General features: G+C 45.0%; 2 protein-coding genes across 2 annotated transcripts in view; one reads left to right on the top strand and one right to left on the bottom strand.

Annotated features, from left to right (window-relative positions):
- Positions 1–27961, bottom strand: part of ctnna1 (catenin (cadherin-associated protein), alpha 1) — a 102307-nt gene that overhangs the window by 35383 nt on the left and 38963 nt on the right. The window contains exons 8-9 of the mRNA XM_080526680.1: positions 10192–10272; positions 8798–8950 (exon numbers count right to left, since the gene is read on the bottom strand). Coding sequence (XP_080382806.1) covers positions 8798–8950; positions 10192–10272 — 234 coding nt within the window. The remainder of the gene's footprint in view (positions 1–8797; positions 8951–10191; positions 10273–27961) is intronic.
- Positions 14681–17704, top strand: lrrtm2 (leucine rich repeat transmembrane neuronal 2; the record flags this gene model as incomplete). The annotated part of the gene is made up of 3 exons (XM_080526215.1): positions 14681–14714; positions 15240–15335; positions 16056–17704. 3 exons carry the CDS (start codon positions 14681–14683, stop codon positions 17702–17704), a joined length of 1779 nt encoding a protein of 592 aa, XP_080382341.1.

Raw genomic sequence — 27961 nt, 5'->3', positions numbered from 1 at the left:
TCTTTATGAGCTGTGAGTAGCACTGTTTGAATGACCTGTGGCTCTGTGGCTCTCTCTCTCGCTCGCTCTCTCTATCTATCATTTACCAGAGAGGGTAGAATGCGAAATGTTTCTATTATGTATTTGCCTGGTAATAGTTGTACAAGTATACAGTATTATTAAAGCCTCATTTAATTCTATTTGACCACTATTGCGCTAAATCAGCTCAAACTCAACAATTCTTTGCACATAGTGATAATTAGTCCTACATTACTTGGAGTCGGATTATCAATATTAGATATGCTTTGCTATTAACAAAATAAGCCAAATCTCTGCCAAACCTTCACATGGAAAGTGCCATTATTAGAAATGGTCTACACTTGGTAACCATTGGTTATATATCTGATGAATACCTACACATCAACAGCACATCAATTTGAAGTATAAATGTATTATGCTATGTATAATCTGAATAGCTGGGAGGCTCTGCAGTGAGTTATGAATGGGAAAATGCTGTATGTGGCAACAGGCATCAGCCTAACCATGTTTCACTGACACAGTATTCAACATCCACTTCGTTAAAGGATCCCAAAACGACAGTGAATATTTAAACACAGTAACATGGACCCAGTACATGAAACAAGACGGGTAAACTACGGTACCATAATGACGTCATGCACACTTGTTTTCCTGCCAGCATGCCACTGGTGGCCTGCTATACCTGCAGCAGATTACCTGGCTGGCCAACTGAGGTGAGGGGTTGGGGAGGGGAGTGCACACAGTGCTGCACACTGTGCTGTGGAGGAGACAGAGACAGCTGAGGGTAAGGTGAGGAATCACAGCTCCATTCACTCCTTGCACAACTCATTCTCACCTAAATGTCAAGCATATTCACACTCCCCACTGTGACCCACTCATTTCCTCCTGCCCAGTCCAGATAACTATGTCTGGGTCTCTCTGCTGCGGTGTATAAATGGGCTGCCTTCTTACATGCATATATTATACAGTCCCCTGGGAAACACTGGACTGATGACCATAGCCGGACAGAACACTTTCTGCATTCAGACTTGTTGTGGTGTGTGTGTGTGTGTGTCTCGTAGAAACCTGAGGACAGGCTCATTGTAATGCACAGAACAGGGTGAGGAATGATATCGAACGCGTTCCTCATTCTGACAACAACCAGGTGTGCTGACAACAACCTGGCCATCAACAGCTCTAACTACCATATTTGCCATACTGCACCTATCACTATCATGTTTTATATCACTACTTGCACTTCTGGTTAGATGTTAAACTGCATTTCTTTGTGTGGCACTTGTACTCTGCAATGACAATCAAGTAAGTATCTAATCTAATCTAATCCCATGCATCACAATGAGCCTGTCCTCCGATTTCTGCCTCCACCAGGGTCCAGGGGAGGATTATTCGCTCAGCATACTGTAGTTCCTTTACAACAGAAGGATGCAGTTGGCTGGAGCCGCCATCACAACAGCCTCAGCAACCAACTGAATTCAAATGCATATCCTCACATCAGTAATATACAGATATTCGTGTATTTGTCTTTCATGTTTTATATCACGGTAAATGGGCTCAATGTGTGTTTAAAGGTGTTTGAAAAAAAATAAAAGTGTTAATATTTGATAAACAGCGTCAAACAGACCTAAGACATTATGACAGCATGAACTTCTCTTTCTAGGCTGCACATGGCATCTTCATCTCTCTGCCTGCTCAAACCTCCACCTCCCCTGAGCTGCCAGGAACCTTTTGAGAACATGGCCTAAAGGCAGCAGCGCTAAGCCCAGTCTATTTTTACCCTGCTTCTGAATTTATGCATTTAAATGCTATAAAAATGAAAAACTGTAGAAGAAAAAATATACATTAAAATAAATATTTAACTCTGAGAATAGATATTGGCATGTAGTCCAGCTTTAAGGGTTGGTTGCATTTCCCAGAAACCAAAAGGCTCTCCGGAAACCATAGGAAGAGAGAAAATATGTCTTTGTAACCAGGACAACATGGAGGAGATGATGAGGTGTGTGTCCACTGCCAGGAAAAGGCTCCAGCGACAGGAACAGTATTGTAATGGCTACTTCACATAAGTAATCGCATGGATGTATGGGTTCTGAAAAAGTTGTTTTAACAAAAGAACCGTGGGGAGCTGGCACTATTCCTAAGCCTTGGAGGGGGAAAGAGCCTTCATGCTTCTCAGTATAAAAGACAATTCATTGAAGCAAAGCATTAGCAAATGCTTGAATCCCAGCCCGCCTATCCCTGGGTGTCCCATTGTATTGTAAGTAGAGCAGGCTTCTGTAGTACAATGATTCCTACTATTGCATTCAGAGACATGTGATTACATATGAACACACTGCTCAAGAGGTCTCGTGTTCTGGTGCCATCCGAGACTATGGTTAGACTATGGTTAGACTATGGTTAGACTGTGGTTAGACTGTGGTTAGACTGTGGTTAGACTGTGGTTAGACTATGGTTAGACTACGGTTAGACTATGGTTAGACTGTGGTTAGACTATGGTTAGACTGTGGTTAGACTACGGTTAGACTATGGTTAGACTGTGGTTAGACTGTGGTTAGACTGTGGTTAGACTGTGGTTAGACTATGGTTAGACTGTGGTTAGACTACGGTTAGACTATGGTTAGACTGTGGTTAGACTACGGTTAGACTATGGTTAGACCGTGGTTAGACTACGGTTAGACTATGGTTAGACTACGGTTAGACTATGGTTAGACCGTGGTTAGACTACGGTTAGACTATGGTTAGACTACGGTTAGACTGTGGTTAGACCGTGGTTAGACTATGGTTAGACTACGGTTAGACTATGGTTAGACCATGGTTAGACTACGGTTAACCTATGGTTAGACTACGGTTAGACTATGGTTAGACCGTGGTTAGACTATGGTTAGACTGTGGTTAGACTATGGTTAGACTGTGGTTAGACTATGGTTAGACTCAGGGATTAAAGCAAAAAAAAATCTCCTGACTGAAAATTTGTTCAAGCCAAGTCATATTCTCATTTTAACCTCCACTATATGTTTGTATTTTATAACGTTAGCGTTTTAAGGGAAGAAGATTCTTTTGAACAGCTTTTCTATTGCCAGTTTGCTTTTATGTGATACGCTCGGCGGAGAGGGTGATTGGCTGCCCTTTGCCCCCCCTTGAGGCCCTGTTTAAAAGTAGGGCTTTGGGGAGGGCCAGGAAGATCATGGCTGACCCCGCACACCCAGGACACGGTCTCTTCGCCCCGCTCCCCTCAGGCAGGAGGGTGCGGTCCCTAAAAACTGTGAAGGCCCGACATACAAACAGCTTTTTCCCCACAGCCATCCGGCTCCTAAATGCCGCTGCCCCCCCCCCCCCCTGACCTGACCCCCTATCTATCTATCTATCTACCCTCCCTCCACCCCCACTGGACTGTCTGGATATGAACACTTGAACACTTGATCTCTGCACTTTATATTTATATTAATTATGACTCTTGCACTTCGATGTTGGTTTGCACTGTCTTGTCCTGTCTTGCACCTGTCCTGCTGTAAACCGTGCTCCATTGTTCCAAACCAAATTCCTAACATGTTTACATGTCATGGCAATAAAAGTCTTCTGATTCTGATTCTGATTTATGTGATATCAATGCTGTTTTCAATTCATGAAATAAAATTGATACTTATTGCAAGGGTTGACTCTGACATACAAATAATCAGATAATGGGTGTGGCTTAGACAATTAGGGGGAGTGGCTTGTATGAAAGTGGGTGTGGCCTGTCGGTGGGGCCAAGCCGATTCGTAAAATATCTGAACCGTGTCTGTGGCACTTGTGGTTGCTGAGCTAAAGTCCTTTAACCTTCCTTTAACCACTAGGCCGGAAAAGCCTTCATTAAAGTGGGTGGCTGCTGCTGGCGTACGTTTGGGCCCAGGGAACGGGCATGGAAAGAGTCACAGTCACCAAACTCTACACACTCCTTGATTGTATCCCTACATTGTACCAAATCAACTTACAGAGTCCTAGGCCATTCCTGGGAGGCCTTGCACGCGAGCTAGCGGGAACCTGTAGGGAGCTCTAATGCTTGATGTGAAGTGCCTAGTGTAAAAAGACATGTTCTCACACGTACAGGGGTACAGGGAGTACAACATGTTGCATTTTCATGCCATTAGGGTTAGGGCTTCCTAGGGTTTCCTAGGGTTAGAGATGCATTTGGACTTCTGGAGTACCTCCACTACTTTCAATGGGTTCTGAAGGTCTGAGAGCAAAGGGCTTTCTACCAGGGGTAACTAACCCTGGGTAGAACCTTGGGTTCAAATCTGGAGTGTGTGGGACCAAATGTGTAGATGTGGTGAGCTAATGAAGCTCTTTGAGATTGAGATGAGAAAAGGGCGCTTGTCTCTTTAAGGCCAGGAGGGAGTTAGCGACTAGCGATGTTAGCTTAGCGCCAGTTTAACAGAAGTAACTTCACTTTTAACATGACTTCCCGTGGTCGTAGCGGGCTGGTTGACGGCTTAAAATGACCGTGGAGACCTGTAGACCTTATCCAGCCGTAGTCTTGTGTTTCTACCCCGGGGCATAGCCGGTGTTATTCACGGACAAACACTCCGTAGTAGAGTGGTTCTAGTACACTGGACATATGTAGCCAATTGACGGAAATCCGTCGCGACTTGGAAAAAATTGACGGAAATCCGTCGTAGCGACGGAGAACTTTAATCCCTGTAGACTGCTACCTGAAGACTACACGCTTGCTGGGTGAAAGCAGCATGTCAGACATTCTATACTATATCGGTGCACTTACATGGCCGTGGTTCCCAACAGAGTGTTTAGGTAGCTGATCTGTCAGTCATATTGCATTAATCTATACAGATATCACAGATCTGTCAGTCATATTGCATTAGTCTATACAGATATCACAGATGTGTAAAGTCATCTAGGACAGGGAACAGGGTCGGACCAGAATCAAAGCAGATAGCCTCTTAAAGAGATTTATGTAATCATCAATCTACAATGTAGGTGTCAAAACTAGTGAGACATTGTACTATATAGGGCCTAATGGGGGGTAGGGGGGCTGTGACTTATTTTAACACGAGGTCCAGAGTATACCTCATAAATAGAGGTTCAATCGATTCAAAAGGAGAGGAGAGGAGAGTGTCTGGTCGAGGTCTGGCTCTGGGTTTAAATGGCCAACGCTGCTGTCCCTGTGTTTGAACAAGGTTAAAAGGAGGAAAATCATTTCCCACTGAACACGATACCCTGAAAGCCAAGCTTTTAATTTCATTTCCAAAAATCATTAATGAAGAACACCCTTGAGGTGAGAAAGCAACCCGCAAATCAGGGAATTCCTATGCAGAGCACATAGCTGCCGCCCCGCCTCCCCCCACGCCCCACGCCCCCCCCCCCGCCTATCCTGTTCATTTTTCTTGCATTAATGTTGAAGATGTCAGGAAAATCAATATGTTAAAACCGTCCTATGCACTGCTAAATGGCTGTGCTCTACCAGAGCACAACGTGTGCTAGCTGCATCTGTGGCTGCAACAACTATCACAGCATTAGGTCTATCTAGGAATGTTAATAATCAATTACACTGAATTATCTTAATTCATAAAAAACAAAAAGGTCATAGCCCTAAGCCCATTTCTTGTCAGACAACATACGGTCGGGTTGTGCGAAACATCTATCGATCATACTCTGATGGCTTATAGTGAAACAATGGTGTTCATAATGCTGTTCTCTATCTGACGGGCCTGACCCCTTACAGATATGTCCACAGGCTGCATAGAGCAGCCACGCATAGAGCAGCCACGCATAGAGCAGCCACGCATAGAGCAGCCACGCATAGAGCAGCCACGCATAGAGCAGCCACGCATAGAGCAGCCACGCATAGAGCAGCCACGCATAGAGCAGCCACGCACAGAGCAGCCACGCATAGAGCAGCCACGCATAGAGCAGCCACGCATAGAGCAGCCACGCATAGAGCAGCCATGCATAGAGCAGCCACGCATAGAGCAGCCATGCATAGCAACTGTATAATGTCCACCGTCTCTAAACCCTGATTCCATATCGGCTCAGATTATCAAATAGCCATTGAAACCACACTCACAAAAAAAAACAACGCATAAAAACATTTTGCTCACACATTATGCTCAGTATGTCAATCTCATAATTCGATACAAAAGCGAGATGTTTTTTCCATTTCACACCACTATCTATTTTGTTAGTGATTTATAGGACCGTCCGTCCCCTAAACTCTCCCTCTCCCTCCCTCCCTCTGCCTCAGTGTTCCTGCTCACGTACCTTCCCAGAACACATGAGCAGAGTGTGTATTTCCATATGGTGACATTTTCTTTGTCATATACTTTCTGTACAGTGACTTTCAGGGTCATTATACATTAGTAGCCTGAAGTCATTAGCAGTGAAATCGATAAGACAGTTTAATCAATATTTATTTTATTATTACTGCTTACTCCTTTGTGTCTAGTGTAATTGGATGACCTTAGCATGTAATGACCATTAACAGCCTCTAGTTTACTTGGTCATATGGCTGCCCTACATGATTTAATCAACAGTGCTTTTGCAGTGAGGCCTGAACTTCATTTACTCATTTACTTTATGTTTTGATGTTTTGCTGTTTTTCAGAGACTGAACAGGACTTGTGGCTGTTACTTTCCTGGTCACTTAAGTGGCTTCATTGAGGTAAACATCTCCCATTGGGACTATTCCACAGAGTGTGAGAGAGGGGGAAAAACAGAATGACGAATATTCCGTGGAGTTCATCTGTGCTAGCTCATCCCAATCTGAATCTCCAAACACGGCTAGAAAGGAAATACATGCATAAATAATAATAATAAGGGAGGACTGTGACTGGGTGCCCAATTAACCCAACCGCCTGGGAGCAGAGTCAGTATCAGAGAGCTGATCACTCAGGGCAGTGGAGGGCCGGGGGAGGCCTGTTGTGTCATCGCCTTAATGCCACTGCTGACACACGGATCCACAGGGGTCACTCTGGGGGGGTCACTCTGGGGGGGTTACTCTGGGGGGGTCACTCTGGGAGGGTCACTCCCTCTCCCCAATAGTGGTGGCCCCCCTTTCTGTTTAATTCCTCACCGGCTTCAAGGTAATTTTACATCATAACCGCAAAGCACATGACAGAATATTACAGGATATTGATTACTTTGTGTTAATTGAATAGGCTTGTGTTTCATGCAGCTTGTGTGCATGCAGTAAAGCACCAGAGCCAAACTTGCGGTCACCTGACGCGCTCAGTCTCGGTGCATTCGGTCGGACGATGCCTCATGTGCTGCTGCACCGGGCGGCACACCAGTTTGTTTTTAAGGCGTTACCGTTGTAGACGGTATTTTGGCGGGAAGGTAAACAGGTTGGAGATTTCTGGCCGAACTCTACTCTGCAGTGCTGGATATTTAAAAGCCCTGGCCATTTCACAAGAGGCTCCTCGATAAGGTAATTAAAATGGCCAGAGAGGGAGAGGGGGAGAGAGAGGGAGAGGGGGAGACAGAGACAGGGAGGGAGACAGAGAGAGGAAGACGGAAAGGGAGAGACAGAGAGGGAGAGACAGAGAGGGAGAGGGAGAGGGGGAGACAGAGAGGGAGAGGGGGAGACAGACAGAGAGGGAGACAGAGAGAGGGAGACGGAAAGGGAGAGACAGAGAGGGAGAGGGAGAGGGGGAAAGGGGGAGAGAGAGGAGGAGGGAGGGCGAGATGCAAAAGGCGTCTATAAAAATACATTCTGTTTGAATATTATCGCGGCAGACACACAGCAGGTGAGAGCTGTTTTTCATGTGGTCTGTCAATAAGACATAGGATATCTGGCTCTGAGAGAATGAACACATCTCCCCAGAGGCAGCACTTAACCTTGGGCAGAGGGAGGTTTCGCTCTTCTGCCTGGGCATAAAATGTTATTCACGGCTGTGACTGTCCATACAAATGTAGTGTTAGTCTTCCCACAACACTATCAGATTGCAGCCTATTCCATCTGCAGAATACGGCTAGAAAGCTCAAGCCTGTCGCCTTTGAGTGTGTCTGTGTGTGAGTGTGTGTGTGAGTGTGTGTCTGTGTCTGTGTGTGTGTGTTGTATTTTCTCAGACTCACCATAACAATGCAAACAACAACCATAGCACACACAAACAAAAGCTCTCTGGTGCACTGCAACCCAAATGCTGAATCTCAAGAGAGGATTTGTTTGAACTGAACTGTGAGCTAGGCTTCTATTCTGATGCATAGTCTCAGCTGATAGCTAGCCAGCCAATCCCCCCCCCCCCCCCAAAAGGTCTAAAACTAGTGTTGTTCCGATACCATTTTTTGATCCCGATACCGATACCGATACCTGACCGTGCAGTACTTGCCGATACCGAGTACCGATCCGATACCACGGCGTTTGAAAAAACAAAACAAAAAAACATGTTTTTTGAGCCGCATACTCACCTCGATGTAAAATTATTGCTAACACTTAGTCTGGCACTGCTCAAAACCTTTGTAAAACTCGTAGGGCCAGTTTCACAGACAAGGCTTAAGCCTAATCCTGGACTAAAAAGCATCTTCAATGGAGATTTTACATTGAAAGTGTTATTTCGTCCAGGACTAGGCTTAAGCCTTGTCTGTGAAACCGGCCCGTAAAGTTTTTGTAAAACTTAAGTAAAAAAAAATAAAAAAAATAAAACGTTTTTGTAAAGTACTCGCCGATACCGATACCAGCATTTTTGTGCGTATCGGTGGCCATGCCGATACTAGTATCGGTATCGGAACAACACTATCTAAAACACAATAACAACTTTTTGGTATGCTTCAACATTGTTTTGACAGTTGCAACTTACCTCAATGAGCTTGTTGGCGTGCTCGCGGAACACCTGGGCATACTCCTTCACCTCCTTCTCATTGCCGTTCTTGGCCGCTTCGATCAGGACCAGCAGAGGAACGTTGGTCTCCAGGAAGGAGTCAGAGACGTGGTCCATTACTGCCTTACGCAGCTGGAGAAGTAAGAGTTCAAAATGAACACGATTAATGGTTAAAAAAGCTCCAATACATCGCAAGGGGGAGCTGAGAGAACATAGGCATTCAGTCTTGCAGATCTATAAGGCACAACCACTTCCATATACAAGGTAGACGTTGACATAGTAACATGGGGGGTTATATTAGCTGAGGAACATAAAAAAGGCCTCTCTAGGAGCTGGCGAGTGATAACAAAATATGTTTACATTAATGGCTCAGTACATCAAAATCAATGGGGGGGTTATTTGCCTGGTGGTATTAACCTTTACCATGCCGGGAGATAGAGGAGGAGAGGAGATGAGGGGAGAGATGGAGAGGGGAGGAGAGGAGAGGAGATGAGGGGAGGGGAGAGATGGAGAGGGGAGGAGATGAGGGGAGAGATGGAGAGCGGAGGAGAGGAGATGAGGGGAGAGATGGAGGAGGAGAGGAGATGAGTGGAGAGATGGAGAGGAGATGAGGGGAGGGATAGATGAGGGGAGGGATAGAGGAGGAGAGGAGATGAGGGGAGAGATGGAGGAGAGGAGATGAGGGGAGAGATGGAGAGGAGATGAGGGGAGGGATAGAGGAGGAGAGGAGATGAGGGGAGAGATGGAGAGGGGAGGAGAGGAGATGAGGGGAGGGATAGAGGAGGAGAGGAGATGAGGGGAGAGATGGAGAGGGGAGGAGAGGAGATGAGGGGAGAGATGGAGGAGGAGAGGAGATGAGGGGAGAGAAAGAGGAGGAGTACATTTTTTTTATTTATAAAGCACCTTTCGAAACAAAGTTACAAAGTGCTGTACAGTGGAGAGGAGATGAGGGGAGAGATGGAGAGGAGATGAGGGGAGGGATAGAGGAGGAGAGGAGATGAGGGGAGAGATGGAGAGGGGAGGAGAGGAGATGAGGGGAGGGATAGAGGAGGAGAGGAGATGAGGGGAGAGATGGAGAGGGGAGGAGAGGAGATATGGGGAGAGATGGAGGAGGAGAGGAGATGAGGGGAGAGATAGAGGAGGAGAGGAGATGGGGGGAGAGATAGAGGAGGAGAGGAGAGATAAAGGAGGAGATGAGGGGAGGGATAGAGGAGGAGAGGAGATGAGGGGAGAGATGGAGGAGGAGAGATGAGGGGAGAGATGGAGGAGGAGAGGAGATGAGGGGAGAGATGGAGGAGGAGAGGAGAAGAGGGGAGAGATGGAGGAGGAGAGGAGAAGAGGGGAGAGATGGAGGAGGAGGAGGAGTAGCCTACCTGTCTGCGCAGGTCCCTGGTCTTCTTGGTCATCCTGTCGATGGCGGTGTTGAGGGCATCGCTCCGGTCCTTCCTGCCCGCCTGGAACACAGAACACAGAGACAGGTTAGGGTCAGGAGGGAGGCAGACGTGGAGACAGGTTAGGGTTAGGAGGGAGGGAGAGAGGCAGGTTAGGGTTAGGAGGGAGGGAGGGAGGGAGCCTGCTTGTTCAGTTTAGGAGGGAGGCATCCTGCTTGTTCATTCTCAGTTCATCAGTAAAGGAGAGAGAAAGTCAGTGTGGGCGGGGTGGCGGTGGATCATTTAAATTTTTACATTTTTGGCATTTAGCAGACGCCTTATTCCAAAGCGACTTACAATCAATACATTTGAATACTAAGCAAGTGAATCATCAATCCACCAGTCGTAGCAGGAAGAGTAATCCAGCTCAGGCCCGGGGCCATTGATAGTAGGAAAAACCTTCTTCTATCACCTTCTATCTATACATATACATATCTATACATCATCTATCCATATCTATACCCTATCTATACATCATCTATCCATATCTATACCCTATCTATACATCATCTATCCATATATATACCCTATCTATACATCATCTATCCATATATATATACCCTATCTATACATCATCTATCTATATACCCTATCTATACATCATCTATCTATATCTATACCCTATCTATACATCTATCTATATCTACACTCTACATCATCTATCTATATATACACTATCTATACCCTACATCATCTATCTATAACCTATCTATACATCATCTATCTATATCTATAACCTATGTATACATCACAGACTGCAGAATGTGAACAGAACTGGAGACAGGAGTCTTTGTTATGATTGCCAGCAAAAGATCAGCAAGGTAGAACATAAATAGTAAATGACTAAATTGCTCTTACCTGCAAGCTTAGTAAACCTCGGGCCAAAACCAGAAACTGTTTACAGTTAATTAACAACGGCCCAGATGTTCTTTTGCTAAGAATCATAAATAGTAACGTTGGGCTCCAAAGAATATTTGTTTCCCCAGTTATGCTTACATTGTGCAGTGTGTGACGTACAGACCTTTATAGACTATTAGTCATGGTAGGATGGCAGGAGGGGGAAATGGACAGGGACAACAAAAGGGGGGGAGGGGGGGGGGGGGGGCGAATGGCATTTTGCGTGTTGATATTGACTATCACAGCAAATCCATAATATTGAATGATTCTGCCCATCATAGCAAATCCAATTTCTACCACCACTTCCCTGGCTGAGCTACTTGACCTTCAGCCTTGAGGAGAAGAGATGCATTCATGTGCCCACACAAGTTGCACTCGTCTAGTTAACATTCAAGGCAGTGACCGTGATTTTCCTGCCAATGGTCGTCACATAACCTCTAGCGAACTTCTCACACAGAAACTTCCTGACCCAACTTGCCAATTATCACATTTTTATACTTTATACATTCCCTCACACACAGTACAGAAGGCAGAGCAGCCCTGTCACCGCTGCACGGGCAGCAACACTGTGACAGCCAATGTCACATGGTTGTGACAGTGACCCTCCCCCCCCGGGCCCCCTCCCAAATCCCCCCTTCATGCCTCGCCCACCAGGGGGTACATTGTTGGAGGCCAGAGGAGGGCGTGGCTACTAATCCCCTCTGAGTTTGTGCCGGTTGGGTGCAGAAGCCCACTGTGCCGCGGCTGCTCAGCGCTGCCCTGGTCTCTCTCTCAATCCCATTTCACTCAGGCCTATATTTCATTTCAGTTTATTTTATGCGGTTGGTTTTGAAGCACAGCTCCCCAGCTTACTAAGGGGGCGGTGGTGACGGTGGTTTCTCCTCGGCATCAGTGAGAGGGTCTCTCTGGGTGTCCCTCAGGACGGATTTAGGCATGTCACTTTTTCAACCAGTGAAGCAAGTCTCTCCAGGACCGCGGTGTGGATATCAACCAAACTAAAATGAAGTGGCCTCAACGGGCGAGATGATCACGGAGCTCTTTCATATCGATTCAGCTCCCAGCCAAGTCTGTTTAATTGGGCACCCAATCAATGTCCTCCGCTTAGTTATTATTATTTATTTATTATTGTTTCATTCCAATGGTTGTTTGGCGATTCAAATCGGGGCGGGGGGGGGGGGCATCGCATGCATACTCCAGGGAATATACATCATTATGACTGAGACAGAATAGCATTTTTTTTTTCTCTCACACTCTGCGGAAGAGTCCCGATGGGGACTCGATGAAAAACAGGATGACATGAGAGCGCAGCTACTTAAGTGACCCGGAAAGTAATAGGCAGAGTTCTGTTCCGTCTCTAAAAACAGCCCTGACACTCGTGTAATTACATAAAATAAATGAGTGCAAGTTCAGTCCTCTGAAAAGCACTGTTGATTAAATCATGTAGGGCATATGACCAAGTAAACTAGAGGCTAGAGATGGTCACTACATGCTGAGGACATCCAATTACTCTAGACACAAAGGAGTACGCAGCTAGCACCGATTCTAATATAAAATACATGTTGATTAAACTGTTACTGGATTATCCCCATCGACCACGCTCCAGAATTTGGATTATTACCAGCCTGCTAATGAATATTGACCCTGAAAGTCACTGTTCAGAAAGTATATCATAAAGATGTCACCACCAAGGAAATACAAACTCTGACAGTTCAGTGGCTCCAATTAACATATCCCATATAATGACAAGGACATTAGGACAAGACTGAGGCAACAAAGTCAGGTGCATTGGAAACAGCATTAAAACATGCATGTATTATGGTGTAACGTGTAAAAGGGTCATCAGTGCAACCTAGCAATCAAATAAAACAACGGGGGGGGGAGGGGTGGCTGAGGCTCCTCCCACTACAATCACAACAAATCAAGTTCAAGTATCACGTTCAAGGTCAAAAACCCCATTGGACCAACTGGTGCCATCCAAAACTAAAAACTGGATTCCATTTTCACCTCCCCAAGAGGAGTCATGGAGGGGGGGGCAGAGGAGTCAAGTGCAGTAGAGCAGCAGAGGAGTCATGGGGGGGGGGGGGCAGAGGAGTCAAGTGCAGTAGAGCAGCAGAGGAGTCATGGGGGGGGGGGCAGAGGAGTCAAGTGCAGTAGAGCAGCAGAGGAGTCGTGGGGGGGGCAGAGGAGTCAAGTGCAGTAGAGCAGCAGAGGAGTCGTGGGGGGGGCAGAGGAGTCAAGTGCAGTAGAGCAGCAGAGGAGTCGTGGGGGGGGCAGAGGAGTCTTGGGGGGGGGGGCAGAGGAGTCAAGTGCAGTAGAGCAGCAGAGGAGTCATATAAAGCGTGTGTGTGTCTTGTATACTGTCTAGTCTCCTGGTGCTCTGGAGATAGTCAAGTCTGAATGCCCCCCATTAAACCTTCCATAAAGAGGAGCAACACTCTAACTGTGGTTCTACTGAGAAGGAGCGAGGAAATAAGGGAGGGGAGGGGGGACGAGATGGAGGAAAAAGAAAAGATGTGAGACAGAGACAAGACAGATCAGAGAATTGAAAGCGGGAGAGAGAGAGGGAAAGAGAGACAGAGGGAGTATAAAGAATGAGAGAGAGAGAGACAGAGAGAGAGACAGAGGGAGTGTAAAGAATGAGACAGAGGCAGAGAGAGAGAGAGAGAGAGAGAGAGAGAGACAGTCAGACGTCACTCGTGACGTGGCACCCTTCAAGGTGCTGGGAGTCAAAACATGAATGAGGCAAGCGGTCATGTTCTCCTATAAGGCACCAATCAAACCCCACTTCTCCTCTGCCTTACCGACTACTGATTACTTAAACATCACACCTTTAACATGCCCCCCCCCCCCCCCCCATTTGTTATACACACACACTTATATACATTCATAAGGTCCTAAGCTATTCTAATTGAAGCCAAGAGCCTACATCACAAGCCTATGCTCAAAAATTAAAGCCCTGCACTCAGAGTGTGTGAATTATGCATTACAGCCAGACACTTTAGCGGGTCTATAGCATAGCTTATCCTGTTCAATGGCAGTGCTTTGCAGTACATTTCTGCTCCCCCCCCCCCCAGTCTTACACAGACCAGGCACTCATAAAATGCCCATTTGTTTGATAATTGTATTTAGTTTATGTGTCTAGTCTGGGTAGGGATACCTCAGACAGAGACAATGGGGTGTGAGGCAGAGAGATTTACAGCCATGGTTAATTTTGACAGTGAGCTGCGGCAACACGTTGGAGATATCAATATTCTGATGGTGACGAGCAAGTTAAAATAAAAAAATAAAAAAGACGTGTGTGTGCGTGGTGGGGAGGTAGGAGGAATGAGGCTCCCAAGCACAGTGTGCAAGGCGGAAAGCGAGTGAGAGAGAGAGAGAGAGAAAGAGAGAGAGAGAGAGAAAAAGAGAGAGCAAGAGAAAAGAGAGGGGAGGGAGAGAGAGAGAGAGAGAGAGCAAGAAAAAAAGAGAGAGAGAGAGGGGAGGGAGAGAGAGAGAGAGAGCGAGCGCGAGAGAAAGAGAGAGAGAAACAGCACTGATGATCAACGCCAGCCTGCCACCACTCTGTAGCGGTGAGTGGCTGCAACAAAAGCACAGAATAACATCCCCGGCTCTGTCCTCTGCTTTTCTCTCTCTCCCGCTGCAGCCTCGCTCGCAAGCAAGAGCTCCGTACGCTGCTGCTGCAGAGGCTGAGCTGGCCACGGGAGCAGGGTCTCTGGCTGCCATCAACAAGTTAGGGTTGGAGGACCCCCAGCCATGAAAGGGGACCGCTTGATCTTCAATTAACCAATTGAGCTGACATCATTGCAGTGGAAGGGGAACAAGGGAGCAAAAAAAAAAAAAAAGTGGGGGCATTCAGTTCGCCGGGGTCTCTTTGGATGCAACTCATCAATTTAAAAATTAAGGATTTCTGGGAGGAGGAGGAGAAAATGCAACCCTTTCCGTAATCTGGGATTAAAAAAGAACAAGAACAAGAAGGGGACTAATAGGAATCGACAACATCCTAGGACATGGAATTTCAGATTTTGTTTCAATTGGGAGGGCTCAGCATTGCTTTATTTCGGAAGAGCCTGATTCCTTTTGTGTTTACTCAAAAGGTTTTTTTTCCTTTGGATTTCTGTTCCATCTGGCTACTCAACGGGTCTGCGGAAAAGGACAGTTGAATGCAGCCTCCGATGTGCACAAAAGAATGGGTAAGTTAGCCCTTTTATCCAGCGGGTCTGGACCTGAATAGGAAATAGAGTGTAGAGGAGGGGGGCTGAGGGCTAACAGGGTTTTCAGCCTGTCTGTCTATTGACTTGTTATGTCGTCTTTCCTTTCCATTTTTAAGGAGGTGTTGATACGAAAGTTGTGATTTCTATGTATGTAATGTAATGTAATGGGTGAAACTGAAAAGGAAACTAATTTATGGAATTGGCCATTCCTAACAGTCAATTCTAAATCAAATGTAGTTGAAGTAAGATAAATGCCATTGAATCATACAGGCATGAAAATTACAAGTCATTAGAAAAAATCTATATATGAAAAGGACCTGCGGATCTCTGTCTGATCAAACCCACTTATGACACGTCAGGGATGGGAGGAAAATGAGCTGAACATTAATGGCAAGGGAGGGAGTGAACAAAGTCCTTGACATCCCTGCTACATATAACAGGACAATCCTCTCTAACAGACGCAGATGTTTCCTCCTGTCAGTCAAACTCAAACACACGTCTAGGTACACAACCATTATGATACGTGGTCAGCATATGAAATGTTGGGAGGAGAGAAAGAGAGTAAAAAATATATTTTTGATTTTATTTTATTATTATTTTCCTTTTTTTAAAGTATTACCATGCATCAGCATTAAGTGCTCTGCAGAGGATAGCTTTCCCTTCCCCACAGTTTATTTTCTTATCTTTGAACCCACCCAGGTTTCCATTCAAGGTGGCCATTGGTGGGACCTGCACCAGCCGCACTGTGTCTATGTGTGATCAGCATGCTGCTGTGCCTGCTGCCTCCTGTGTCTTGCACAACCTGCCCTCAGAAATGCCGTTGTGAGGACCTGCAGTTCTACTGTGACACCCAGGGGCTCCAGGCGCCCCCGGATGGTGTGGACAGAGGGGCCCTGGGGCTGTCCCTGCGCCACAACAGCATCACCCAGCTCAGCCCCGACCAGTTCTACGGCTTCAGCCAGCTCACCTGGCTCCACCTAGACCATAACCAGATCACCACGGTGCAGGAGGACGCTTTCCAGGGGCTCTACAAGCTCAAGGACCTCAACCTGAGCTCCAACCGCATCACCAAGCTGCCCAACACAACCTTCATCCACCTCATCAACCTCCAGATACTGGATCTGTCCTTCAACCAGATGACAGCGCTGGAGCCAGAGCTGTTCCACGGGCTGAGGAAGCTCCAGATCCTACACCTGCGCTCCAACTCGCTGCGCACCACCCCTGTAAGGGCCTTCTGGGACTGCCGCAGCCTGGAGTACTTGGGCCTAAGCAACAACCGACTCCGGAGCCTGGCCCGGAATGGCTTTGCTGGGCTCATTAAGCTCAGAGAGCTCCACTTGGAACACAACCAGCTGACCAAGATCAACTTGGCCCATTTCCCCCGCCTAGTTGCTCTCCAGTTCCTCTATCTACAGTGGAACAAGATCAACAACCTGACTTGTGGCATGGAGTGGACCTGGACCACGTTGGAGAAACTGGACCTCACAGGGAATGAGATCCGCGTCCTGACGCCTGACGTGTTTGAGACACTGCCCAACCTCAAGATCCTGCTGCTGGATAACAACAAACTGGGCAACCTGGATCCCCTGGTCATGGATATGTGGCAGTCACTCGGCACCATCGGGCTGTCCAGTAACCTTTGGGAATGTACCAAAAGGATCTGCTCTCTTGCTACTTGGCTGAGCACCTTTAAGGGCAGGTGGGAACACTCTATCCTGTGCCACAGCCCCGAGTACGCCCAGGGCGAGGAAATACTGGACGCCGTTTATGGATTCCAGCTTTGTCAGAATTTTTCGGCGCCAGTCATTCAGACCAGCAGCACGACTACGGACACCACGACAACCACAGAGGTCACCAGCTCCCTGTTTGGAATTATGCTGCAGACCCCTACGCAGGACTATTATTCTGAGGATATTGGGAGCTTTACAACAGTCACCACCACCACCACCACCACTACTACTCAAACGCCGCGCACCGCCCTGGCAACCACCACTATGGTGGAAGGGGCAGCAGTCACAGAGGACTTCTCAGAGCCGGACAATACAGTCCTCACTCAGAGGGTTATCATTGGAACTATGGCCCTGCTGTTTTCCTTCTTTCTCATCATTTTCGTTGTGTACATCTCACGGAAGTGCTGTCCCCCCACACTGCGTCGGATACGCCACTGTTCAGCCATCCAGAACCGCCGACAGATGAGGACCCAGCCACGGCAGCAAATGGCGGACCTGGCCACGCAGGTACCCTATAACGAGTATGAGCCCAGTCATGAGGAAGGAGCACTCGTCATCATCAATGGTTATGGGCAGTGCAAGTGTCAGCAGCTGCCTTATAAAGAGTGTGAAGTATGAACTCGTATTTATTCCTGCAGCTTATGGTTTTTGTCATTCAACCATTTCAGAAGATACAGGGTTTGCTTTGTTGCTTTTTTTCCAGTTTATACAAAAGAAAAGCATAATTTCTACTGGCTTTGAGAATGGATGAGGCTCAGATGACTGGCAGTGGATTTGACATTAGAGATAAGGTACAGAGATATTCACACATTTATTTTTATATGAATGCAAGGTTGTTCATATCAAGCTGGGGCAATCATTCAACAGGAACATGGTAGACTGTGGGACGTGTCACCACATTAGTGGTCACATTCTGCAGCACAGAGAAGAAATCTTTAGCCAACATGTCTACAGTCCTATGCTAAGGGCACCTATAAAAGAGTCAATTTAACTACAGAAATAATGGTGAAATTGTATTTCCAAGAATAAAAGTGTTGTTTCTTATTGAAAAGTACATTTGATTATAACAGATTTTTAAGATGCACGGTAAACACTGTAGGTCACTCACAAAATCACTTTTGGCAAGTAAATAAATTGGATGTTTCAAAAATACCTTTTCTATTTACATTTGTTTTTTTAATTAATGTGAAATATTGAAAATGTTCTCAATATTAACGCCACAATCTGAATTGGTCTACAAGAGAAATATAATATGCCAACAATACTTGGATGCCAGTTATGTAGAAAATGAGCCTTTCCTGATGCAAACAGGAGCTATTAGTTCTGGTCTGTGAATACCCCTGATAACCGTCTTGTTTCCGGGTTTAATTTGATTCAATAAAGTCCATCGCCTCCAATTAAATCTAAAAGCTTAGCACCGTTCGTGGAAAGGTTAATGTCCAATATGCCGCAGCGCTCGCTTAGCCAAAATGTCTGGATGTGTCTCAGCTGAAACCTAAAGTGGAAATGTATCCGACTATTACATGTAAAACACTCATTCACAGTCATCACACATCTTTAACGGGATCAGACCTGCATATTGTTGCTTCAATCCTCAAATACCATTCACACTGTGACCGTACTGTTCACTGCAGCTTAACCTATTTTAACACTTAACTGATTCATGAACACACACACACACACACACACACACACACACACACACACATAGCTAGTACATGGATGGGGGTGGGGGAGGGGAGGGGAGGGGAGGGGTAATGATCAACCAAAAACTCACTGTACAGAATGTTTCATACTGAAAATAAATCCCTCCCAGGAGCCTAGTGTTGAAGCAGCCTCAATGCAGCACAGTCTCTAATCAGGTCTGACAGGCTCAAGATTGAACCAATTAAGGCCAGGCAAAAATAATCTAATATTCTGTCACCCACACCAGTGAACCAGCAAGATTTAGCTTGCTCGGCCCATCAAAAATAGCGCAAGCAGAAACTTCCTTCACACCCAACAAGAGCATGTATCTCTATATCACAGTCCTATCCTTGTGAGAGACGTCAAGCTGACATTTCTTGTCTGCGGATAGGAAGGAAGGAAAACTCACACATTTTCCCCTCAGTGACATAGCAAAGATCCCCAAGTTAAACTGTGGAGAATCTCCCCTGAGAGCGAATGCAGCTCCTGTGGTAAAGCAAACAGTGAGGCTGGGTCAGGACACATTGGTATGCAGCAGAGAGAGGATGTGCATTAGCATCAGACTAAAGCTACCGCCGCTGCAGATCCACGGCTCTTTGTGCTCTGTGTGGAGGTGGGGGGCAGGGAGACCGAGAGAGGGGAAAGAGGGGAAAAGATGGGGGGATGGAGAGGGGCAACCAGGGGGTAATGTCTCAGCTTATCTAGCATCTTAGCATCCTTCCAGCCAGGTAATGGTATTCCATGAAGCCAAGATAAGCATAGGGTGAGGGGAACAGGATGACAAAATACTGACTGACAGAACCTTGGGCTTGAGACACAGAGAGAGACTAGATGTCACATTGGCAATGAGGCAGCAAAAACAATTACTACCGCACTCCTGCAAAAACTAAAAAAAGAACTAAAAAATCCAATCACTGAGAGGAAGACTCACAAATGTTAAGTGATGTTTAGGGTTTGGCAGGCCCCATTTGTGATGAAATTGGCCAACTGCGATCAGAGGAGGGGTAATCTACAAACTTGGACATGCTTTTGAGTAAAGGAAGTCTGGAGAAGAGTACAGTTGCCAGGGTTTGCTTGACTGAAGCGACTGGGATGCAAAGCGGGGGGATGATTCCCCTAGAGGGCGCTATGAAGTGCCATCAGTAGGAAGCAAGCCAGTCTGCAGAACCTCCATGTGCTCAGGCTTAGGACACTGAGCATCTAAAATCTAGTTACTGTCAACACATCTCATTATGTGGCCCTACATGATGACAAGTGCTCGGCAGTCCAGCTGAGAGGGGAAAATAGGCTTATGTTATCAGTTTAAAAAATGGAATCAATCAAATCAAGACAGAAAGCAGTTGTATTAGATATTTACAGGCAGAGCTAAGGCAACAGGTTAATCATCAACAGTTCCAGTCACACTCCAGAAACAATTGGGATTTAAAGTAAAATAACTCATTTCAGAAATTTAAGTTGTTCCAAGTTTCCAAATTCATGCATTTCCACTCGATGTCTCTGAAAATGTTTCTTTTTTTATTTCTTTAAAGGCTAAGCACTGCTTTCTTATTGCCCTTCCAAACAGTCTTGCATGCTCCATAAACAGTCAGAGCTGACTTGAGTATTTCCTAATGCCATTCAACAAACATGGTGGTGAAGAGTATTGGCCTGCGTCAAGAAAAGGGACAAGCCAGTGTGAATATTGTATTTTTTTGAAAAGACATGTTGGGCAAACATTTGACTCACTGTTAAAGATGAAGCTTCTTAAGTGATTGAAAATCCATAATTTGTAGAAATATGCACCCATTCACACTTCAGCTCTATGTTAACTGTTTTTTGGTTCTTCTTGTCATACTCCAAGGCCCTGCTCCCCACGCTGCCAACAAACCATCTGACTTCACCTCCTTCACCCCTCCCTGAAACCTCTTTGTGCAAAATGAATGCTTTTACCCGTTTCCTTTTGTATTGTAATATGTACAATTTCATATCTGTATAGTGGGTAAGATGTGGCAAACTGAAAATATCTTTTTTTCCTTAAAACATATATTTTTAAATAAAAATGGTTCAAAGTAATGTGTGGGTCTGATTTCCCCGTGAGATTTGATTAACTGAGGGGTGCATTTGACTGTTTGGCTACTTAATCAGATTGTTTCTTGATTCTCAATGAAAGAATTGCAGGCTTAAACCAAGCAAGGAATGTGGCTCTACTCAAATACAATCATCAATCTAGAACAATCTCTTCAGCTTCTTCCACCCTTCTGACTGAAATGTGACCTGAAACAGAGATTATCCATCAGCAATTCTGCTTAATAGACTAGGACTAAGATGGACTCGATGTTTATCTTTAGAAATTGTGTAGCATTACCGGGAAGCTGTGTGAGAACCCTTTTCCTGAGAGCGAATGGTTTGATATCGGTCCAGCTCTGACACTCCGGCACTTTCCTGCCGTCCTAAAGATTACACGATGCCAGAATGACTCCCATCAAACGCAGGGACATTTGTGAGAGCTGTCCCAGCCGTAGGGGTTGCATAGTGCTGCTGAAACCATGATAAAGACACAATGATTGACACTGGTTGAAAATGATTATCTAAACCACTGACTCACGATCTAAACAAAATAGAAATAGTGGGAATGACCTCCCAATTTGGCTGGAGGCTTACATGTCCTATTCCTTTTTAAATTTTCTTTCCTTTTCTTTCTTTTTTGTACATTTAGCTTGTTAGGGTGAATGAATGACTTTCAGAATGCACATTAGGCTGAGTCTGCCTTCTGACTCAGCGCTCTAAAACAGACTAAGTACAGTAGCTGTTATCATGGGGGGGCAGTGTAGCATTACACAGCAAAACAATGCTGTGCTGTGAACACACGGTTTCCAAGGTGAACCAGCTTCGTGCTTAACGTAGCACAACAGCCAACTGACAAGGACAAAAGTACTGTGCAATCCTATTTCTTAAGATGGAGGGGGAATTTGCCTGGAAAATGGCACTACTCAGTGACTCATAGGAGTCCTGAACAGCACTTAATTAAAGCAGTTCAGGATTTAGGGTTTTAAACCTTCTGACTGACGACTCAGTAGCTGGCAGTTATACAACAAAGCTTGTTTAGCAGAACAAAACATGTTCATTACATCACCTGCACCTGTACATCTAGCACCACATGTTCTATAAGGGATATTAGTCACAACAGCTTATGAATTAAACCTGAGGCAATGTGATGGTAAATGATGGTAAAAAGCAACATAGACCTCCAAACACTCAGAGGCACTATTTTGTATTAAAAACACACACACAAAAAAAAATCGGGTAGGGATCTTATTGATTATGAGTCCTGGTACAAGTGCCACGGTACATGTTTACACCCCTACACCTGTTTGGTAACATTGTTTTAACATGCCATTTAACAGTAACATTGTTTTAACATGTCATTTAACAGTAATTTCGTAATTGCATAGTAAATGGAGTTAAGTGTTTAAGGTCCCTATTCTACCTGTGTAATACACAAACCCTTGAACTTAATTTCTGTCTAATTATAAAGCTATTACAAATATACTGTGTAACAACATTTTTAAAACAATGTTGTTACTACAGTAATTGTTACTCTAGTACTTTGCAGGTAAAAAGAAAACCACCAACTAAAATGTACATTGTGACAACTGGTATACATGAATAAGTGATTGGTTCACTGTCCGAGCTCTGGCAGTCAGCGGTGACCTCAAGTTATCTGTGATAACAGATGCACTGCCTCTGGGGGTTCTCTCAAGGGAGGAGAGGAAAAAAGAAATAGAAAAGGAAATTCTGCTTTTTAGACCAACAACGACTTGAAGTCCATCTCTGCAGCTACTAAGTGAGCCTAGGACCCATGGACGTCCTACATATTTCACTCTCTCCAACCCAGGCTATTAACTCCAAAGGTTAGCTTTTAATTTGGTTGGTGGCCCTTCGTGTCAGGGGTTGTCCCATTTAGACAAGATGAAAACAGAGGAGATACAACTATGGATTTAGCCCGCTTCCAGAGGCTTAGAGAGGGTGATAAGATTTCTCTTTATATTAAAAGCATTTTTCCATTCCTGAGCTGTCATCAAGCATCTTTCCAATTAAGAGGTGGGGTCAGATGTCCCAGAGAGGCCAAGGAAGCAGAGTGCTCTCAGCGGTGATGCAAGTAGGCTGTTTTCCCATCACAGAAAAGTCAAGATTTCCGATACTCATTCCACCCCCATGTTAATTTGGTGATTCTGTTAAGACAAGAAGATGAAAGTTTCTTCTTTTTTGTTGTTTTATGCCTTTGATTAGAGAGGCCTGAGGCTGCTGCTGCTGAGGGAGGGGGGGGCGGGGTGAAGATGACGGGTTCTTCTCGGCTGCTCCCTGAACATGAGCTGTATTAAAGACAGGAGCAGTGCCTTTTATTAGCCCTTCCCAGGGCAGTCATCCTTCATTCTCACTTGATCAAAGCATCGGACAAAGGGATGTGATGGCTGGTGTGGCGACGCAGCTCTAATGAACCAGGGAGTAAGAAAAACAATCTGCTTTCCATAATAACACTGTAGTGAACAGAAGGTACTCGCCAAGGTCACTCCTTACCGGGTTGGTTATTACACATTGGGTTGGTTATTACCTATAGGGTTGTTTATGACATATAGGGTTGTTTATGACATATAGGGTTGTTTATTACATATAGGGTTGTTTATGACATATAGGGTTGTTTATTTCATATAGGGGTGTTTATTACATATAGGGTTGTTTATTACATATAGGGTTGTTTATGACATATAGGGTTGTTTATTTCATATAGGGGTGTCTATTACATATAGGGTTGTTTATGACATATAGGGTTGTTTATTACATATAGGGTTGTTTATTACATATAGGGTTGTTTGATGGATCGTTTCTGGTAAATTTCCAGGAAGCTTTCTGGAAACATGGGGCCTGTGAATTGACCTGGGAACTTTGGGAATCTTCCAGCAAGTTTCGGTGGAAACATCTCTCGGCTATCTCCAACTCTTTCTCTTTCAATTGCTTTCAAACAAAGGCGGGCGAGTGAAGGAGAGAAAGAAAATAGCTTTCAGCTGCCCACACCTGGTCCGTCATGTTGAAAAAAGTGAATAATTCATCAATGACTTGAAGCTCTACACCAAGGCGTTGACAGCACACAGAGGACTACTGTGAGAGACATAAAAACAAGGCTGCGGTCAAAGGTTTGAGAGAGAGAGTCACACTCTCTGTCAAAATTCCCGACTTGATTATAAAGGGGAAGATCTCCTTTGGTGCACAGTGTGAATTCAAATGTGTGCATGACAAAGGGATGAAGCAAGGGCGATAGATATTCACTTATTCTTCATTTGGCCTTCATCTTGCACCAGCAGTGTCCACAAGCTGATTACTACATTACTTTTTTTCCCTTACATTTTACAATCTTACTCAATTAACAGGGGCAGAGACATATACAACCAATATACAATCAATGTATTCAATTGCAAAGAAACTCCCATTTCACATAAATTCTGGTTAATTCCAGTTAATGGGTTGTTTCAACCTTGAAAATTCCTGGAATTTTGCAACTCTAATTAGACATGACCTATTTTTGCGTAAGAAATTTGCTACGGAAAGACCCATACTGTCCTTGGGCGAAAATACAAATAAATATGTACTGTGTAAATACTAGGGCTGTCAGTTAAAACAATAGTTGATTCGTCTTTTCCTATTAACCTACATGGACATTTCTTTCGCATTATTTTTCACCTTTCACCAATTCAGGTGATCACTCTCAAAAAACTTGACTCTCAAGTCAAGAAAGTCAAAGTGAGTGGAGGAGTGAAGGGGTTCTTTACGAGTTAACATGTAATGATCACCTCCAAACCAAAGGATCCCTTCCTATAGAGGAAGACAGAAGGGCTGGTACACCACTCCTCCTTGGCTACATGCCACTCACTCTAGCTTTAACAACTTGGCGTCTGATATTGAAGTCCATTTCAGTATTTTCATCAATGAATAGTCAACTAAAGCAAGCAGATTCATCTGTTCGATTAGTCTATTCATCTTCACAGGCCTAATAGGTACGATCCAATTAACATTAAGACAGTCTCCACACTTCAGTTTGCATCCAATGTAAGGAGGCCAAGTATGGTGCTAGATGACAGGCAGCACAGCATCTATGGATGATTATGTTATGGCTCAGAGTACAAGACAAAACTTTTTAATTAACTGGTTCTGACTGCAAAAGCCTCCCGGTACAGTGTACGTGTTATGTGTGCTTTGTAATTCAAGTAGCAGCTTTGACCTCTGATATAATGCAAAAACACACAAAAGCAAAGATGCAATTTTGATCATGAACCAATGTCTTGGAACTACTAGCTATTATACTGAATAATACCAAATGAGAGATATACATGGATATGAATCTGTGAATGTACCAGTTCCGCCTTGGTCTTTTATACATTTTCCTATCCCTTCCGACCCATCAGACAAGCGATCTGTCCCTTTGAGCGTGGAATAAGACGAGGAGGGAGAACACTGCTCGCTCTTCAAGTTTTTTTGTTTTTTTTAAACAATGTTATGCCGAAACGTTCCGTTTATCTCTCGCACTGTTACCAAGGAAACCATTTTTAAGCCTATCCAAAATCATGCTCATTACCCATATTGGGTATGTCTGACACAGCTTTTAATTATCCTCACTGCTATGGCCAAAACTACCTTTAATTGCCTTCCTTATTTATGCGGGCTGACGCATTGACACTTTTGACATTTGACATTTAGCAGACGCTTTTATCCAAAGCGACTTACAACGAAGTACATTTGTCTAAAGTAAGTGAATTATCTACACATCAGTCCTAATAAGCGAAAATCTATGCTAGGACCAGGTGCCATTGGCAGTCACAATGTAGAAGGAAGGAGTATTATTTGGAGAGCAATGGAACAAAGTAGATACTATACTGACCCTCACAGACACCAGTGTGACCAGAGAAGCATAAGCAGCACTACTCTAGATAACACATATCACAGAAACTCCAATTTGCCAAACTGTCTGTTTGGAGTGTGGAGTAAATGAATGTATGTCTCAAAGGCTAAGACCAAAGCCCAATCCCATTACACCCCTTGGCCCTCCATTTTAGCCCCATCCCTCCGTTTTCACATGTAGGGTAGCGGTGTCTCAATTCTTGTCCAACCAGACTCGGAAGAGAGCCACGACACGTGTTATGAAATCCCAGAATGCCTTGCGAATTATCAGCACTGGCCTGATAATGAAGCATTGTTCTTTTTTTATTTGTTGACTTATTTGATCGATTGATACCGCGAACGTCGGTTATCTACGATACTGCAGATGACGCATCAGGGTCTTGAAGGGTTATCCCAGGTCATAGGGGAGGATTTTCAACCACTACCTCTTGTGACTCACTCCCGAGGGGCAAGCCGAAAAGCTAGTGGCACTCCGAAACGAGGGGTAGGGGAAAAAAAAAAAAGGGGAAACAGGATTGGGCCCAAGTCCATCCATTTTCCCAGAAGAATATAGCTGCTGTGATCTGCTCTCACTCTCCCTTCATGCATTTTATTGGCACAAGGGGAATCAATGTGACATCAAGACCTAAAAAATAGGCTCTCTGCTAATTCAATCATTAGCAGACGAACAGTTCTCAATACCAGCCCTCCATTAGAAATATTTATATTCTGTCCTTCCTTGTGTTATAATTAAAACTCTAGTGAATTGTCGAGAAGCTATTATACCACCCCCCCCACTCACAGTGTTACATAAATCATGTGTGTGCTGCTGAATGATTATCAATTACTGAGAAATACTCTAAAGCAAGGCAAGAGAAGTTGTGCTATACATGTGCCAGGGGGCATTGTTAGGTCAGACTAAAATCTGTTGAACTGCAGCCAGTTAAAACAGCCAGTTAAAACAGCCCGTTCTGCAGAACCAGAGGAGCGTCGTTCTGAAAAGAAGGCAGGATCTACAGTGTGCCCCTGCCTGCCCCGCCAACAGATGATGCAAGACTGTCTTAATTGTCCTCAATTACATCACACACTGGATGTGATCCATAATAACGGAATTGAAATGTTCACGTCGGACCAATCATTCACACAGGGAAGAAAAGAAGAAAAAAAACATTCCAAGAACGCCAACACACACATATCACGTTTAGGAGGAAACCCAATTAAAACCCTAACCTCCAGATAGGCATGTTTTGAGAGGTCAAGATTTATCTGAAGGCAATTTATTTGGAGCCATCTGAAGTAATAAGACAGGGGCACGCAGAGCATGTGATAAATCTGCCGGCCTACACGGCTGCTCACCTGTAAGGGCCGTGTCCGTTTGAATTGCTCTCTTTTTTTTCTTCTTCTTTTTTTAAATCAGGCCAATAGGAATCAAGCCTGGGCAATAAAGCAGCAGTCTGCAGCCAAGCAGGGAAGGCACTGAAGGGATGAGTCTGGCTCTGGGACCCCAGCAGCCTAGTGGGTTCAAGGACTCAGGGGCCAAGCTTGCCTCAGGTATTCATTATGAGGGCTCCAATAAATCTCGAAAATGCTTACGAGGAAGGACATATTGATCTGGGCTCTCATCAGCAAATACCTCCCTAATGTATTTACTGCCTAACACATTTAAAGCCATTCCTCAACAGGTCATTGGTGGATCCAAAAAAGCACAGCTCCTTGGGGTGGGGCCGTGGAGATGAGTTAGGAAGACCGTTGACAACAGGAGACAATGCAGATGGCAGAGCTGTCTGTCCACGGTTAGGACAAAGAGCGCCACCTTGTGCGGGGGCAGGAGTTGTTTGACGCTTCTCATCTCTTCTGATATGCTTCATAAGGACGTGAGGACGGTCAGTTGCAGTACAGCCTAGAACAACCTTGAGGAATTGAGCAAACAGGCATTTATGCAGGCCGTCAAAGTGACATTAAAATGGGGCCGTCTAGGAAGTGAATAGGAAATCTGAGCTGTGATTTTGAGCCCAAATGTTTGTTTATTTCTCTCACCCACCTACCTACACCCCGCCCCCCCCCCCCCCCCCAACCCGCCACACACACTTAAAAAATAGATGAAAAGAAAATGATGTTAATATAGCTAACATAGCTTCAAACTTGGCTTGTATATTATGTTGTCTCCCAAAGGGCGTCTTACCCATGGTCATACGAACTGGCGAATGTGATCTTTCTAATCTAATTTAGTGCACACCAGCGACGGCATGGACTATCATGTGTAAAGGGGGAAAAAGTGTG

Source organism: Nansenia antarctica, assembly GCF_963989245.1.
Source record: "Nansenia antarctica genome assembly, chromosome: 3".
Classification (NCBI taxonomy): Eukaryota; Metazoa; Chordata; class Actinopteri; order Argentiniformes; family Microstomatidae; genus Nansenia; species Nansenia antarctica.
The sequence above is the reverse complement of the archived record's forward strand: the minus strand, read 5'-3'. Positions and strand labels throughout refer to the sequence as shown.